Consider the following 14,470-nt stretch of genomic DNA (forward strand, 5'->3'; position numbering starts at 1 on the left):
CGGCATTCCGTATCTCGCATCCCAGCGGGACCGCCCTGCTCTGACCCTACACTTCAGAATTGATTTTCAGTCAGCACTTACTGAGCCCTGTGTTGGATCAGGGGGATCCGGGGAATCAGGGCACAGGGGCCCTTCCTCCGGAGAAGGGCTTGGAGTGCCCCAGATTATTGAATCTTGAATTACCCTGGCTGGTTACCTTATATAATATCAGCCACAATTTGTAGGACTAATGGTATTTCTGAGCTGAACCTCTTTTGTCATAGTCACTGTTATATCCTCTGATAATAAAGCTTTGCTTAAACCTCAGCAGCTAGAAACATTGAAATGGTGATGTCTATCAGAGTTTGTGTCACGCTAAGGCATTTTAACTTTCAGAAGTAGGGGGAAGAGAGATTAATTCAGTGATTGTGTGAAGCTTTTATTCCCAAATAAAGAAAATGGGTAGAGAAAAACAGTCTTCCTAATTTTTGCTTTTCCCAAATCTTTTTCTTCCACCCAAAGCCTGGATTACTCCCAAGGTGGAAGGGGTGATGTCTGGAAATCGTTAATCCATGGGTTTTGTTCATGGTGTATAAAATTTTCAGAAAGAATTTGCTTTTGCAATATGATTTCCTGATTGACTGTGGCAGACATAAATCCAGCAAGGACAGCTCTGTCAGAGCAGCCAAGATCCCTCTTAGATTCTTAGATATATGACAGTTCTGGTGTGTGTGTGGAGTGGAAATGAAGATTCTTCATGTGGGTGGGTCAGGAGGAGAGATGGAGAAGGGGGGGGGGCGTGGGCACAAGCAGAGCAGTGGGTAGAGGTGGGGCGCACCCGGCCAGCCCCCAGAAGCCAGCACTAGTTCAGTCCAGAAGGAATGAAGGAGATGCCCTTGGTGCCCCCTGCCCTGGTACTGGTTTCTGTTCTTGAAGGGCTCTTTTATGATATTCTGAAACATTTCCATCCTCCCAGTTAAGCAGAGTGCTAAGCTATCCTAAAGCTGAATTCCGGGCTAAGGGCCACTTTGCAAAGATCTTTCTTCCCATCCTGCCGGCCCCCTCTCGCCACTGCAGGCATATACATGTGCCTCCTTATACACACTCACAGGTGTTTCGGCCTGTCACAGGTCGTGTCCTGTCTGTTTCCTCCTTGAGCATTAAGAGATTCAATTCCTGTGTGTAGCCTGTCTTTCTCTAGTAGCACAGATCCCGTCTCTGATGTGTACACATAGCTACAGGTACCTGTCTATCTTCCGCTGCCTTCCAGGTGATAGGGAACCCCTCCCTCCCAGCTGTACCCCCAAGGCCAGGTTCCTATGAAGCACTGTGTCATGAGGAGCCAAAGCCTGCGGACACACAGTGACTGGAGCTGCAGCCGTCGCAAGCTTTCAGCTGGAGATGCTGCGTGTCTGCAGTCTGTGCTGTGGGATGTAATGCTGGAGCTGCACTCGTGATGTGACTAGTGGCCAGTTGCCCGTGTCTGCTCCTCCAGCTTCTCTGTGTGTACACACACACACACCTGCTTTTAACCCAGCCTTGAAATAACTGCCAGTCACAGGGGAGTCTCCTCCAGAGACTGGCCTCCACTTGGGAGCCCTTGTACAGATAAGCTATCAAATCTCCTAGTCACCAGATAAGCGTACTCGGCTCTTTGCTCCTCTCTCTTCCTGTGGCCCGCAAGGCGGAGCGATTGGGTGGGCTCCCTGTAATCCAGACTCGCATCCTTGGGTACTTATCGAGATCCAGGCCAGGTCAGGAGGTTCCTTTTGTGCACCCGGCACAGCTCGGGCTGGCCTTCCTTCTACTCCCAGTGGCTAGAGAGAGAAGAAAATGAACTGTCCTGATAAGGTCAATCCTGTGTTCCACACGGCAGGCAACAAGCATGTTACTGCTTTTCACATCCATCCCTCTGTCTTGTGAAGGTGTAATAGTGCTGAGAAGTGCTTGACTGCAGCACTAACGCAGCCCGAGCACTTCAGGTGCCAGAGCTCAGAGGACCGGGCGGAGCAGGTGTCGTCAGCCGCAGCATGCGGGTGTGTGCACGGGCACGGCAGGGTGGAGGCCACCGTTTTCGCCTGTGGCCGACTGCCTACCTGGTTTTTCCTTTGAAATTTAGCATCAGCCTTCAGTTGCCTGGCCTGTTCAAAAAGTGTGAACCTCTCTTCTCCCTCTTTTGCCTTATTTTCTTTCCCATGCCCAGACTTTCTTCCCCATAATTTGTAATTCATTAGTGTATAGCCCTGGAACTTTACTGTGGGGAAGTTCTGTAAAATACACACACACACACACACACACACACACACACACACACACACACACAAATATTTAACCCACTACATTGTTTACTAAAATACAGTAAATGATTTATTGTGGAAAGGCAAGCCTCAAGCCAAGAGCTAAATCGAAGGTGCTTTCCCATCTCTGTTGAAGGAGCTGCGGGACGCGCGCCACCGGCCACCTCCCTGTGCCTCGTCCGCCCATCCCCGCAGGGTGCACAGTATGGGGCCCCCTCCTGTCCCCTCCACTAGTCAGCGCGTGATGGCTTCGGTGCTTCGTGCAGCATTTTCTCCGCTTACTGCCCATTGATGTGCACTGTCTTCGCCTGTACTCACTTGTCCGCCTTCTTGTTGGCGAATGACCTTGTTTTCCTCGGTTTTACAAGTTTCCAGATACTGAAGCAAGTCCTTGCAATAATGCCTCCAGCCTTAAGCTGCTCTCATGGCCCTGAAGAGGTGGGCTCAGCAGGAGGCTTCTTCCCTCAGGGGCGGGGCCCACACACTCTGCTCTCTGTTCGAGTAGGATTCCTTGTACCGAATACAATAGGATAGGTTTTAACTGAATAAGGAGTAAATAGGCAAAATGCAGTTAGCAGCTCTGTAGTTCAGATTTCAAGACTCATTTTATTCTAAACTCTGTTTCCTATCTCCTTACAACTTTGAGTACAGAATATTTGTCTCCATATCTGGGTCAAGAAATAGGGGATGTTTTGTTTTGCTGGAGTGGTAATGCATGCTTAAAGGAAAATTGACAACAGATTTCTGAGCTGTAAAACTAAGAGGAAATGATCACATTTTATTTTTTAAATGATTCCCACTGTTTTTTTCATGTTTCAGACCTTTTGCCGTTTTCAAAGACACATCTAACTTTAACAAACCGTAAAGCTCTTTAAATCTGAAACCTTTGGAGAGAGTTTTTACTTTTAGAACCCAGCATTTCTATTATGTGGTAAGATTTCTGATTAATGTTTATTGACCTCAGTCACCTAGTGTCACCACACCAAACTTGGATCTGCTCACCCACATGCAGCAAAGCCAATCTACTGAGACACTGGGTTGTGGTGAAGGAAAGTGCAGCATTTATTGCAAGGCCAGGCAGGGAGAATGGGCAGCTCTCCCGTCCTGTGCTGAAAACCCACACTCCCCAATGGCTTTCAGGGAAGGGGTTTTAAAGGCAGTGTGTGTGAGGGAGAGGGTCGCAGGATGCATGATCAGCTCGTACGCAGTTCTCAGATTGGTTGGCAACAAGGTGAAGCTTCGAGCGTCACCAGTCTTCCAGTTTCAACCAGCCTGGGGCCTACATTCTCTGATGGTCAGTAGTTTTCATCTGTGGGGGTCTGCTTCCTCTAAAAACAGCTTAGGAACGTGTGTCAGGCCTTTATCCGTATCTTCCAGGGAATGGGGAGTTTGGTGGCTCTGCTGTGTGGCTGGTGTGCAGTCTGAATTGTTACCAGGTTCCTGACCCAGAGCTCTTCTTTGCTTCTACGTCTTCACATTTCCTGGTCATTCCCTCTGGAGTCAGCCTCCTGAGACTCAGGAGAGGGCTGAGAGACTAAAGCAAAAGGCTTTTACTTCGAAGGATATAGACACAGGGGCTTGCACATGGTTTCAGTCCCCTCCCTTTTCTTTGGTGCTCCTCACTCTTAGGGGAACGGGTTCAGGATGAGAAACGGAATAAAGTTTCCCGTAGAGAGGTTAATCACAAACTGTCAGCAGAGGAGGTCAGTTTTAGGGGGACTCGGTTTCACTAGTGGCCCTGGATGTGAACTCCTAGTGGTACTTACTCACTTGTTAAAGAACAGTGAGGCAGACTTCATTCAGGACCGTCATGATGGGTTTAGGGGCCACTGCAGTGGGGTTTTGCAGTGAGGGAGAGAGAGAGACAGTGCCCAATTCTGAATACAACAAGGAAAAGTGGGAATTTACAGCCAAGGAGCAGGTGGGGGGTCAGTGGATGGACACTTTCTAAGGAGGAAACATCAGGGATGGGGGGAGATTCTGGCTAAACCAACCTAACTGGATTCGTGCCTAAGGCAGGCAGAGTGACCAGACATCACCCGGGGGATGGTGGGCGATGAGGGACCCCGTCAGATACAAACCAACTTAGAATTCCTGGGGGAATTGGACAATATAGAGAGGAACATGAACGCCCAAAAGTCAGGGCCCAGTTGAGGAGAGAGGTCAGGGGAGCCTGACCCACATTTGGTCAATGAGAAGACCTTTGTCCCCAGGATGTAGATGAGGGGAATGAGAAAGTTAATTGAGCCTAAGTGATTGCCTGGTTAGTTATTCCATCAACTAAACAAGTGGGAGTAGTAGATCATCTGTAAGAGGTGCTGAGGAAGGGACCCTGCTTAGTACAGAACTAATATTCTAAGTACTTAGTAAATATTTATAGCATAAGAAATGTCATTCTGGGTTTTGTATTTGTCGTGGCTTTTTGTTTTGGAAGATAAATGTAAGACAGTCCCATTCTATAAAGTTTGTTTGAGGAGTCAAATAGACACACATGAAAAATGGTCATGAAGTGGGTGGGGGTCAGGGCTTGGAGCTCTGAACTTTCTTGCCTTTAGCTTTAGGTTATGTTTTTAACTTTTCATGAAACTTTAGAAATTGACTTCCCCCTAAAAGAGATTTGTTTTTTCAAAGACTGTAGCCCTCTCACTAAGCACAAACTCAGGCTAAAGCTGCTGAAACTTCCCAGATTCTCGTTGTTGACAATAAGGTTTGTTTTTTGATGAAGGTCATGCAGGTGTATCTCATGAACCCTTCTGTAGCCTGGCTTTATATCAGTTATTATGAGGGTGTGACCTGAGAGGCGTATGTTTATCCAGCGTCTCTCTTGCAGAAGTATAAGATAGAGGGGTATTCTCGAAGGCATATTTGTTTTCAGCTTGCTAGGATTACAAATGAGTAAGGACCATAACACCGAAAACATTTAGGGGGTCCATTGAGTATCCTTCTGTTTGTGCTCCACATGGGAAGGCTGAATTAAAAGGTTGGATCTCCGAGACCACTAAGAATAAACAAGTTGTTGAATTTTATAGCCTTAGATGTGAAGACTATGTCGAACTGAGCCTCAAATCAAGGTAAAGAGGCTGATTTAGCAATTTAAGGGTCTGCCTAAAGGAAACTTCAAAACTAGAGTTAAAACAAAGATAAATCCTGAATATACGCATTTTAATTCTTATATACACTCAACACATTAGTTCCATTATTTCATGATTTTTTTTTAATGCAGAACAGGACCACATCTCATTCTTAATATTCCTGCCAGCAAAAGCTGGCTGTGGCGTGGCACAAAGGCATTCACTGAATGTTTGTTAAGTGAATTACATAATTTTTTTAGTGTCAATATGTGTGATTTGATATGCAGTATATCTAGTTAATGTAGCAAAAATATCATGACAGTTTACTATCTTTGTTCAAAGAACCACATTCTTGCACAAAGTAGCTGCATTTAAGTGAGAAAGCAACACAAAGGTCCAAAACGTTGTGAGAGACCCAGTACCGTCCTTCATCTTCCTCATCCTCACACACACCGCGGCCAAGAAGGTAAAGTGAGTTCTTGAGAGAAAAGACTTTGAGGCTAGACCATTGAATTTTATTCCCTTGCTTCCTTTTTTTACTTTTCAGAGTTTAGCTCTCTGCTGGGGCCTCTGGACAAGAATGTCATTAAAAGAATAATGTTTCTGGGAAGTTAATACGTTAGTTGTTCCAGGACTTCTTTGGTGAACCTCCACTGGGGGACAGTGGTGTAGTGATGACCCAGTGAGAAGTCAGAACTGCTACTGGCATTTACGCAGTAATCCAGAGACAGCTGAACCTGCCTCTGAGGACTTCCGCAGATAGAAAGAAGAGTAAGAGGATTTTGTAGCGACAGAGGAACCATAGTAAATTTAAAAATAATTTGCCAGGGACACAGTAAACGATCAATAAACGTTAGCTTGAAAGACAGTGGCATCTTCCAAACAATAAAATATTAGTAGTGCAAGGGCAAACGCCTTAAGTCCCAAGTGATACTCAGTTCAGGGTACACCTTTCCTCTCAGAGTGAGCTCCCAGAGTGTGCCGTAACCAACCCACCTACACTTAGATCAAAGATCTAGTACAGAAACAGTGGAGTGGGGAGAAGGGGGAAGACCATGGAATTGCCTGGAGGGGCCTTTCACTGAACGTCCCATCCTGGTCCAAGAACATGTGTTCCCATGTCTTAGATAAATGGGCTGCCGAAACGGGATGCTGTAGAATTTTCAGTTGCAATCTGTATGGAACAATAGAGGAGCAGCTGGTCTGTCTTCCAAAAGATCTCTAGCCATCTGACCTGCTCAAGTGGAAGGGAGGTTAAAATAAACACCTTCCGGAGGTCACTGTCTTCCATCACCATGTGTCATCAAATGCTGGCCTCTGAAGCCAATTTGAGGGTCTGATACATAAATAAATCCTCGCAAGAAGAAACAAAGCTTTCAGTTAAGTCAACCAGAAAGCTCTCATTCCCCTTTATAGTTTAAGTTATTTTCCTTCACAGCTCGGTAAATGTAGGATTGGGGGGATATTGCCATTTTGGCATTATATTTGATAAAAGCAGAGGTTATCTTGACAAGTTCATTTTTTAACTTCTTTATGCCAGAAAAAAGATAGGTAATTCTAATTCTGCATAGCTGTAGGACTAATGTGGTCTGACTGCATTACTGACAGCTTTTGGTAGGACTTCTTGCCAATTTACTGAGGTTGTGTGTGGGCAAAAGACATAACCTCTGGATTATGCCTTACTTACAGGTAAGGCATCCTCTTCCTACTTGGCAAGTGTCCCTCTTGCCTCTTGAGATTAGGCAGTGGCAGTTCTACCTTGTGGGAAATGCAGTTTCTTTTCTGAGTGGCCTGCCCAAGTTAGATGGGGAGAAGGAAGAGATAAGGACATTTCCCACGTGATTGACATGGTTAAGTGTGTCCCAGAGATGCCACAGTGACTTTTTTTTTTTTTCCCTTGATGGATAGATTTGAGAACTGTGCTGGTTGGGCAGTTTCATACACTTTCACCGAGTAAGCTCTATAGTTTTTTTGTTTTGTTTTAAAAAAGCGACTCCTTTTGACATGAGAAGAAAGGGCATCTTGGTCATTGCATGGAATGAATTTTTATCCTCGAAAAATTTTTCAGATTCCATCATTTTTTAACTTTTCAGTTGGACTTTGAAAACTTTCAGAGTGCAAAACACTACATATTTTGTAATCTGTCAGCACCTCAGCATGAAATACATTTAAATCAGTTTGAGATTCATCTCTGATTAAGAACAGGGACCTTAAAAAGTCCACTTTTTCATTCCCAGTCATACAGCAGTGAGCTAGTATCTTTCCAGATTCCATTTTACTGTGAAAAATTTGACCTCTCCACCACCACCATTTATCACATCGTCTCCTTCCTCAGAGCTCGTGCTTTTTTATGTCAGTTTTCCAACTCAAACAGTAATTACCTAAGATACCAGCTCTTTCAGCCTTGCAGCCCAGATGTGATGGCAACTATACACAGACACACATACAAAGAACGGGAGTAAATTGCACAAATCCAATGAAGATCCCCAAAGTGATTTTTTTAAATCAACGTGTCCATGAAAGAAGCTGGAGGAGGCCAGGCTAAAAACACGGGAAATGAAATAGGGCTGCAGTGCGCGGAGGCATGAGGGGTGTGGTAGGAGAGCCGTGGCTAGACAGTTGGGATATTGATGTGCAAAAGGTGAACATGCATTTAAAGGAGTTGCCTTGAGCTTGCCTTTAAAGATTCTGCTTTGGAACTCTTTCTAAATCTCCTACACTGTGAATGTGCATTTGTGGCCAGGAATAAAATACGAGTCTTTTTTGAGAGATTAGTGTTGTTTGTGGAAAGCTATCCAACTTCCCCACTCTCCAAATCCTCTGCAAAACAGTCTCGTCCTTCTGTGGTTGGCAGTGTTGGTACCGCGGGTAACACAGGACTCGTACCACGAGCCTGCTGATTAGGGGTCCCTTACAGAGCCCGGAGCCTTCCACCCCAGCCCCTGATTGTGTAACCTTTATCCTTAGAGAATTGTGTGTGTGTGTGTGTGTGTGTGTGTGTGTGTGTGTGTGTGTGTTTTAAAAACAATAATAATGCTGAATGTATTCACTTTCTCTGGTTTGTCTAGACAGGCTCCAGTTTCTATATTGTATTATACCACGTAGGCCTAAACTCTGATCTCTCTAGTAAGTTGAAGATGGTTTTAGACACTAAACCCTGGCTATTCCCTCTCTTAACTATTTTATGGAAATAGTATTAGAAACAGAGGAAATGTGATATATTTATAAAGCAACCATTAAAAATCATGTTTTCCAGGAATACGTAATGTGAATAGTACTCACACTATAACACTAAATGGATAAACAGGGTGTTAAGCAAACCGTGAGGTATGATACTGTTAAAAGTTGATTGATGTAAGTTTATAAAAAGACTTGGAAGAAAATCAGCAAAATGTTGCAAGTGGTATTCTTGATGGAATACCTATAGGCTATTTATTATTTCTTTTATATTTTCTCCCATACTTTTCAGAGTAAAATATGCATTGATTTCACAATAAAAAACATAAAACTTTATTTTAGAAACTCTTAAAAGGAAAGCAGCAGGGGAGTCCTCTGAGACCAGGAAGAAATCAGTGTCACTGTTGAAAGTAATACCAGGCCTTGTTTCTGTTGACTTGAAGATCAGTGAGCTCCTTGTTCATTAGGTGGGTCAGAGGTGTCCTGCTGGTGTAAAGTGCCAGCCCGGTGACACACAGCAGGTGCAGACCCTGCCTGTGAGACCCGGGAACATTTGGGACCTGCCAGCATCTGGCGGGTTGGCGGCTCCCCCAGCTGCTGTGTGTCAGGCAGATGCTGTGCCAGCGTTTCAGCGTTGGAGAGCCGGCCCAGCTCTGCCTCAGCCCCTCAGGCTTGCCAGTACCGAGTGTCATCGGGCCGAGAGCTGCCCGATGAAGTCATCTGTCCTTTGATGTGCTTTCAGAGGGAGCCGAGGTGATAGTTATTCATCCAGGGTAAAGGGGATGCAAAACAGAGTTAGCGCAGGACTGCTACTCAAGAGAAGAGATCCAGCGTCACACTGGGCCTGGGCTCAGGCTCAGGGGTCTGGCGTTGTGTAAGGATTTATCTGTCACCCATTAAAAGGAGGATCGATGGCGCCGGCCCAGTGAACAAGGGAGTTCCAGCCAGGAGGCAGATCTAGTCATGAGTTCACTCACCACATCTCGTGGCCGAGAAAGGCACGCACTTTCTCCAGAGGCAGAACCTTCCTTCCATTGCAGGAGGTGAAGGAACACACGTAGCATGTGGCATCAGGCTTTCAGATGAGCACGTTTCACTAGCAGTTTGGGGGTTTTTTTTTTTTATCATCTTTATTGGAGTATAATTGCTTTACAATGGTGTGTTAGTTTCTGCTTCATAACAAAGTGAATCACTAGCAGTCTTTTGTAACCTCCTTGTAAATAGATGGGATGAGCAATTGTGAAGTAACTGGAGTCTTTCTGTATCAGGAATGCCACCTCTGCAAAAACAAGCTCACCCTGCGCCTGATCTCCAGCCCAAAGTCAGAACTGCATCTCGCGTTGATGTCCATGCCAGCGGTCCCCACGCGGCCCCCAGAACAGTGGGTGGGTGTGACCGTGTACACGTGCAGGTGTATGGACCTGCTTCTCTCTACAGTCCCGAAGACTGCGGTGGTGATTACAAGAGCTCTAGTCTTGCTCCGTTTCTTTGCCTTGGGAGGCATAAAGAGACTGGAACTTCTTGTTTCAGATTGACCTTGACTTTCCTCATTTTTTTTCACCTCAGATCATCCAGCCCCTCTTAGAACTTGACCAAAACAGAAGCAAACTAAAGTTGTACATTGGACACCTGACAGCCCTCTGCCATGACCGAGACCCCCTGATTCTTCAAGGACTCACTCCACCAGCTTCCTATAACTTGGACGATGACCAGGCAGCATGGGAGAATGAGCTGCAGAAGATGACCCAGGAACAGGTAAGCCTCTCACCTGAGCTCTGGCGACACCCTCACAAAATTCAGCTGCTCTTTAGGTGATGCGATAGAAGCTGCCTTGGAGAATTCAGGGCTCAGAGTCAAGATTCTTAACCGTGGTTGGTTCTTCAGTAGATATTAGGAGCTACCATTTGAAGTAAGCCCCACTTTATTCTTCCCTCAGTGTAACTTGCCAAAGATTCAGAAAGGGCTGGTTCGGAAGGGAGAGCGTTAAGGGGAATCTGTTATTTCACAGAACTGATGGCCACTCATGATTGTGACCACGGAAAGGCAGTCTGAGTTGGGGATATTTGGATGAGGATCCTTGACAAGTCAGCTGTCTCTAGGGAACTGTGGGTCACAACCTACTAAGTTTTTCAATAAAAGGACCATTAGATGAATTAGTTTAGGTTACCCTCCTCTGCTCCACTTTCTGTTTACTGTTGCCTGTAAAATCCATTGGCTCTCCTTTTTCCATGTCGTGATTTTTTTAGTTCAATAGAGAAAATGAGAAGGCTAAAAGGAGACAAAAACCATGAATAAAAGAAACAAGGAGAAAACGGGGTGAGGGCAGACGTGGAAAGTAAAAGAAAGAAAAATTGAATAAACACTGAGAAATAAAAATAGAAAAAAAGAAGTCGAGCAGCTTTAGAACAGTAATCCTAAGCTGCTTTTGTTCCTGGCTACAGGGTGGGGTTGATGGTGTCCCAGCCCCTTGTAGATGTGATTGTGCCATCAATCTGCTAAAGCTCTGCACCAGAGTGTCGAAGCTGTGCACTCTCTTCCAGCTGAATGCCTCCTATTTGTTCACCCACAGCACGTGAGCGGAGGCTGTGTCAAATAGGGCACATCCTGTGGTGTGAGGTTGCAGGGAGCAGTGACGACCGCGGGTCGAGAATTGCACGCTGGGGTCAGGGCGGGACTGACTCCCGGGTGTGGACATTGCCTAAAAACAGACCCATTTAATGGCCTGTCTGTCACCCACCTGATTTGTGTGATGGAACAGGTAAGGCCGACCTCTCAAATTTAGCGTGTTGCCATGGAAATTTTAATTTCTTTCTTCTCAAAAGAGGGAGAAATTTAAAGGACAGAATTAAATCGAATTTCTAGTAGCTCCTTTTGATATTAATAACCATGAAGTTAACATGACATTGGAAGCCCGCTGGAAACAGAGCACACAGCCAGTTAATTTTAGAAACTCCACTTCAAAATTTTGCAGAGAGACAGGGCATCTTAAAGCACGAACAGTGATGTATCAAAGTTTAACTGACATTAAATTATTTCTTTGTGAAACAACTTGTCTTTGAAATGAAAAAAAGTGTTTTGGCTCAGTCCTGTGTTCCAAATATGCCTGAATGGAAGTAATCAGTCTTTCTAAGGGGAAAAAAAAATACCCTCAGGGTGAGGCCAAGGTAGAAAATCTCAAGCTAAGAGTTTTCCAGAAAGTTTTGAGTGAAAAACCAGGAATTCAGTAGAAGGCGCGCCATCCCACATGTTATCATCCAAACAGTTTTGCTCACATACATGAATCATGTTACTATTGTCCCGTTTCCCCTTGGCTGAGAACCTGCTTCAGCTACTGAAGTTGTTGCATGAGGCGTATAAAGCTGTATCTTCAGCAGCGTCCCTGGAAAACCTGGGGAGCAGGTGACTACGGTCATCTGTAAAGGGGCACAGCAACTAACCACACCTTCCATCAGCTTCTCCAGAGCAGCTCGAGTTTGGTGGAGAAACCAACCCATTTTCTGCCGCCTCTCTCCAAGTAAGATTTTAAGGGAGTGGTGCAGGCTGTCGAGAAAGATGACCTGTGTTAAATACAAAATGACTTGCCTATTGTGAACAAGGTTTGACTTTAGTTTTTGAAGCCCAGGAAACATTAGGTAGAGATCACCGCTAAATATGCGTGTTGGTTTATTTTGTGTGTGTGTTTTCTTCGGGGAGATAGAGCCTTCTGCACCTGACATCTGTGTTACTCAACTCTGTGTGTCCCATGGGTTTCACTGCCACCATGCTCCCCTCGGTCACACACCCCCACGAGGACAGGACAAGAGCCTTGTCTGTCTTTTTCAACACTGTTGTCTGTACGAAGAATAATGCCTAGCAAATAGTATCTGCTCAGTAAAGGTTTGTTGAAGGAATGAGAGAAAGGGAAGGAGAAAGGCAGGCAGGATACAGTCCGTACTTCTTATCAAAGCACACAAGGCCTCCTTTCATTTGGCCTGATTCTTAAATGCACACCTCTTCTCACCCTATCCCTGAAGCATACAACAACTGACAGTCTTTTAAACTGTTAATTGACTTACAGTTTTCACATTTGTGTCCTTTTGTTCATAACGGTCCCTCTGCCTGCTCTGCCCTTTCCTGCCGTGTCTCCCTGGGGAATATCTAAATAGGAATCTGAGTTTTTAAACTCAGCTCAGACATCATTTCTTTTAATTTGAGTTCTTTCCTGAAACCCCAGGCCCAATGTGCCACTCCCTCCTTAGGGCTTCTGTATGACCTGTGACACTCGTACTTACTAGTTTTCGTATCTGTCTTCCCGTTAGTCTAGGCTTTCTATCAGCTGAGGACATGAACCATATCATTTTCATCTTAAAACTCGCACCACGTCAGGTACTTGGCACTTGCTTACTAACTCAGATGAGTGAGTGAATTCTAGTGAGTTCTGCATAGTTTATTACTTTGTATTTCATAGTTATGATTCTTATTCCCTAACTAGATGAGTTTCTTCACTGCCAGAACCATGTCTTGTATTTCTAAAGTGCCTGGCACAGTACTGTACATGTAAAGAATGCTTATTAGTATATACCTTGCTGATTGTTTATTTGGTGACCCAAGACAGTTTCCTCAGTGCCATTCAGTAGCTTTGGATAATCTGACTGTTGATGTCAGGAGAACCACTCAGACTCCATCCTGAGTTATGACCCTGTTATCTGCAACTGCCTGGCCTACAGAAATATTACTTTACATCTGAAGATTTCCCGGAATTGTTTTGTTTCCTTTGCCCTCTTAGAGGCTGGCTGTCTTACCAACTAAATTTACGGGTTTGTTTATTTTTCTTACCTTATCGGTTTTTGCTTTATGTATCTTGAAGCTCTGTTATTGAGTGCATACAACATTAAGGATTGTTATATGTTCTTGATGACTTGACTCTTTTATCGTGATGTAATATCTCTTTTCAAAGCTGGTAATACTCCATGCTCTGAAGTCTGCTTTGTCTAACATTAACATAACTATTCCAGCTTTCTTTAGAATTGTGAGTACACGATAAACCTTTTTTCATACATTTGCCTTTAAGCTGTCGATGTCTTTATAGCTACAGTGAGTTTCTTGTTGACAACAGATATTCACCAGCCTAGAGGACACAGGTCTAGGGGGCAAGGCTGTCTCTTCCTCCTTGATTTCAATAGGCCAGGCTGCCACCCAGGGCCAGAGGGCTGGAGCTGCCACCCCAGTGGGCCTGGAGGACAGCATCCAGCCAAAGAGCCTTATTCTCAAGCCTTAAAATCTGATGAGGGACTTCCCTGGTGGTCCAGTGGTAAAGAATATGCCTTCCAATGCAGGGGACGTGGGCTCGATCCCTGGTCGGGGAGCTAAGATCCCTCATGCTGCAGGGCAACTAAGCCCGCGCGCCGCAACTACTGAGCTCGCGCACCTGAACGAGAGAGACCCCGTGCCGCAAACTGCAGAGCCCATGCTCTCTGGAGCCCACGCGCCACAACTAGAGAAGAGAAAACCTGCACGCCACAAGTCGAGAGAAGCCCGCGAGCCACGACGAGCGCTGCAGCAAAAGATCCCGCCTGCCGCAATGAAGACCCGACACAGCCAAATAAATAAATAAATATATATTTTTTAAATCTAATGGAATTTGACCTGCTAGGTTTTGGACTTGTTTTGGACCCATGATCCCTTTCTCTTCTTTCCAGGGTCTCCCTTTTGGAATGGGAATGTCTAGCCTATGCCTGTCCCACCATTGTATTTTAGAGCAGATAACTTGTCTGGCTTCAGCAGGTCCACATTTAAATTTTGCCTCAGGATGAATCATGTTTTTTAAGTCTCACCCACACTTGATTTAGATGATATTTACGTGAAATTGGGGATTTAGAGTTGATGCTGCAGTGGGTTAAGACTCTTGGGCTGTTGGGATGGGGGTGAATGTGTTTTGTGTGGGGGAAGAACATGAGTTTGAGGGGT

General features: G+C 45.1%; 1 protein-coding gene across 3 annotated transcripts in view; it reads left to right on the forward strand.

Moving 5' to 3' along the window:
- The window catches only part of ERC1 (ELKS/RAB6-interacting/CAST family member 1), a 393,512-nt gene that overhangs the window by 355,185 nt on the left and 23,857 nt on the right, over positions 1-14,470 (forward strand). For all 3 annotated transcript variants that reach the window (XM_007469475.1, XM_007469478.1, XM_007469476.1), the window contains one exon: positions 10,091-10,279. In XM_007469475.1, coding sequence (XP_007469537.1) covers positions 10,091-10,279 — 189 coding nt within the window. Of the gene's footprint in view, positions 1-10,090; positions 10,280-14,470 lie in introns of those variants that run through there.

Source organism: Lipotes vexillifer, unplaced genomic scaffold (assembly GCF_000442215.2).
Source record: "Lipotes vexillifer unplaced genomic scaffold, Lipotes_vexillifer_v1.1 scaffold395, whole genome shotgun sequence".
In the NCBI taxonomy this organism is placed as follows: domain Eukaryota; kingdom Metazoa; phylum Chordata; class Mammalia; order Artiodactyla; family Lipotidae; genus Lipotes; species Lipotes vexillifer.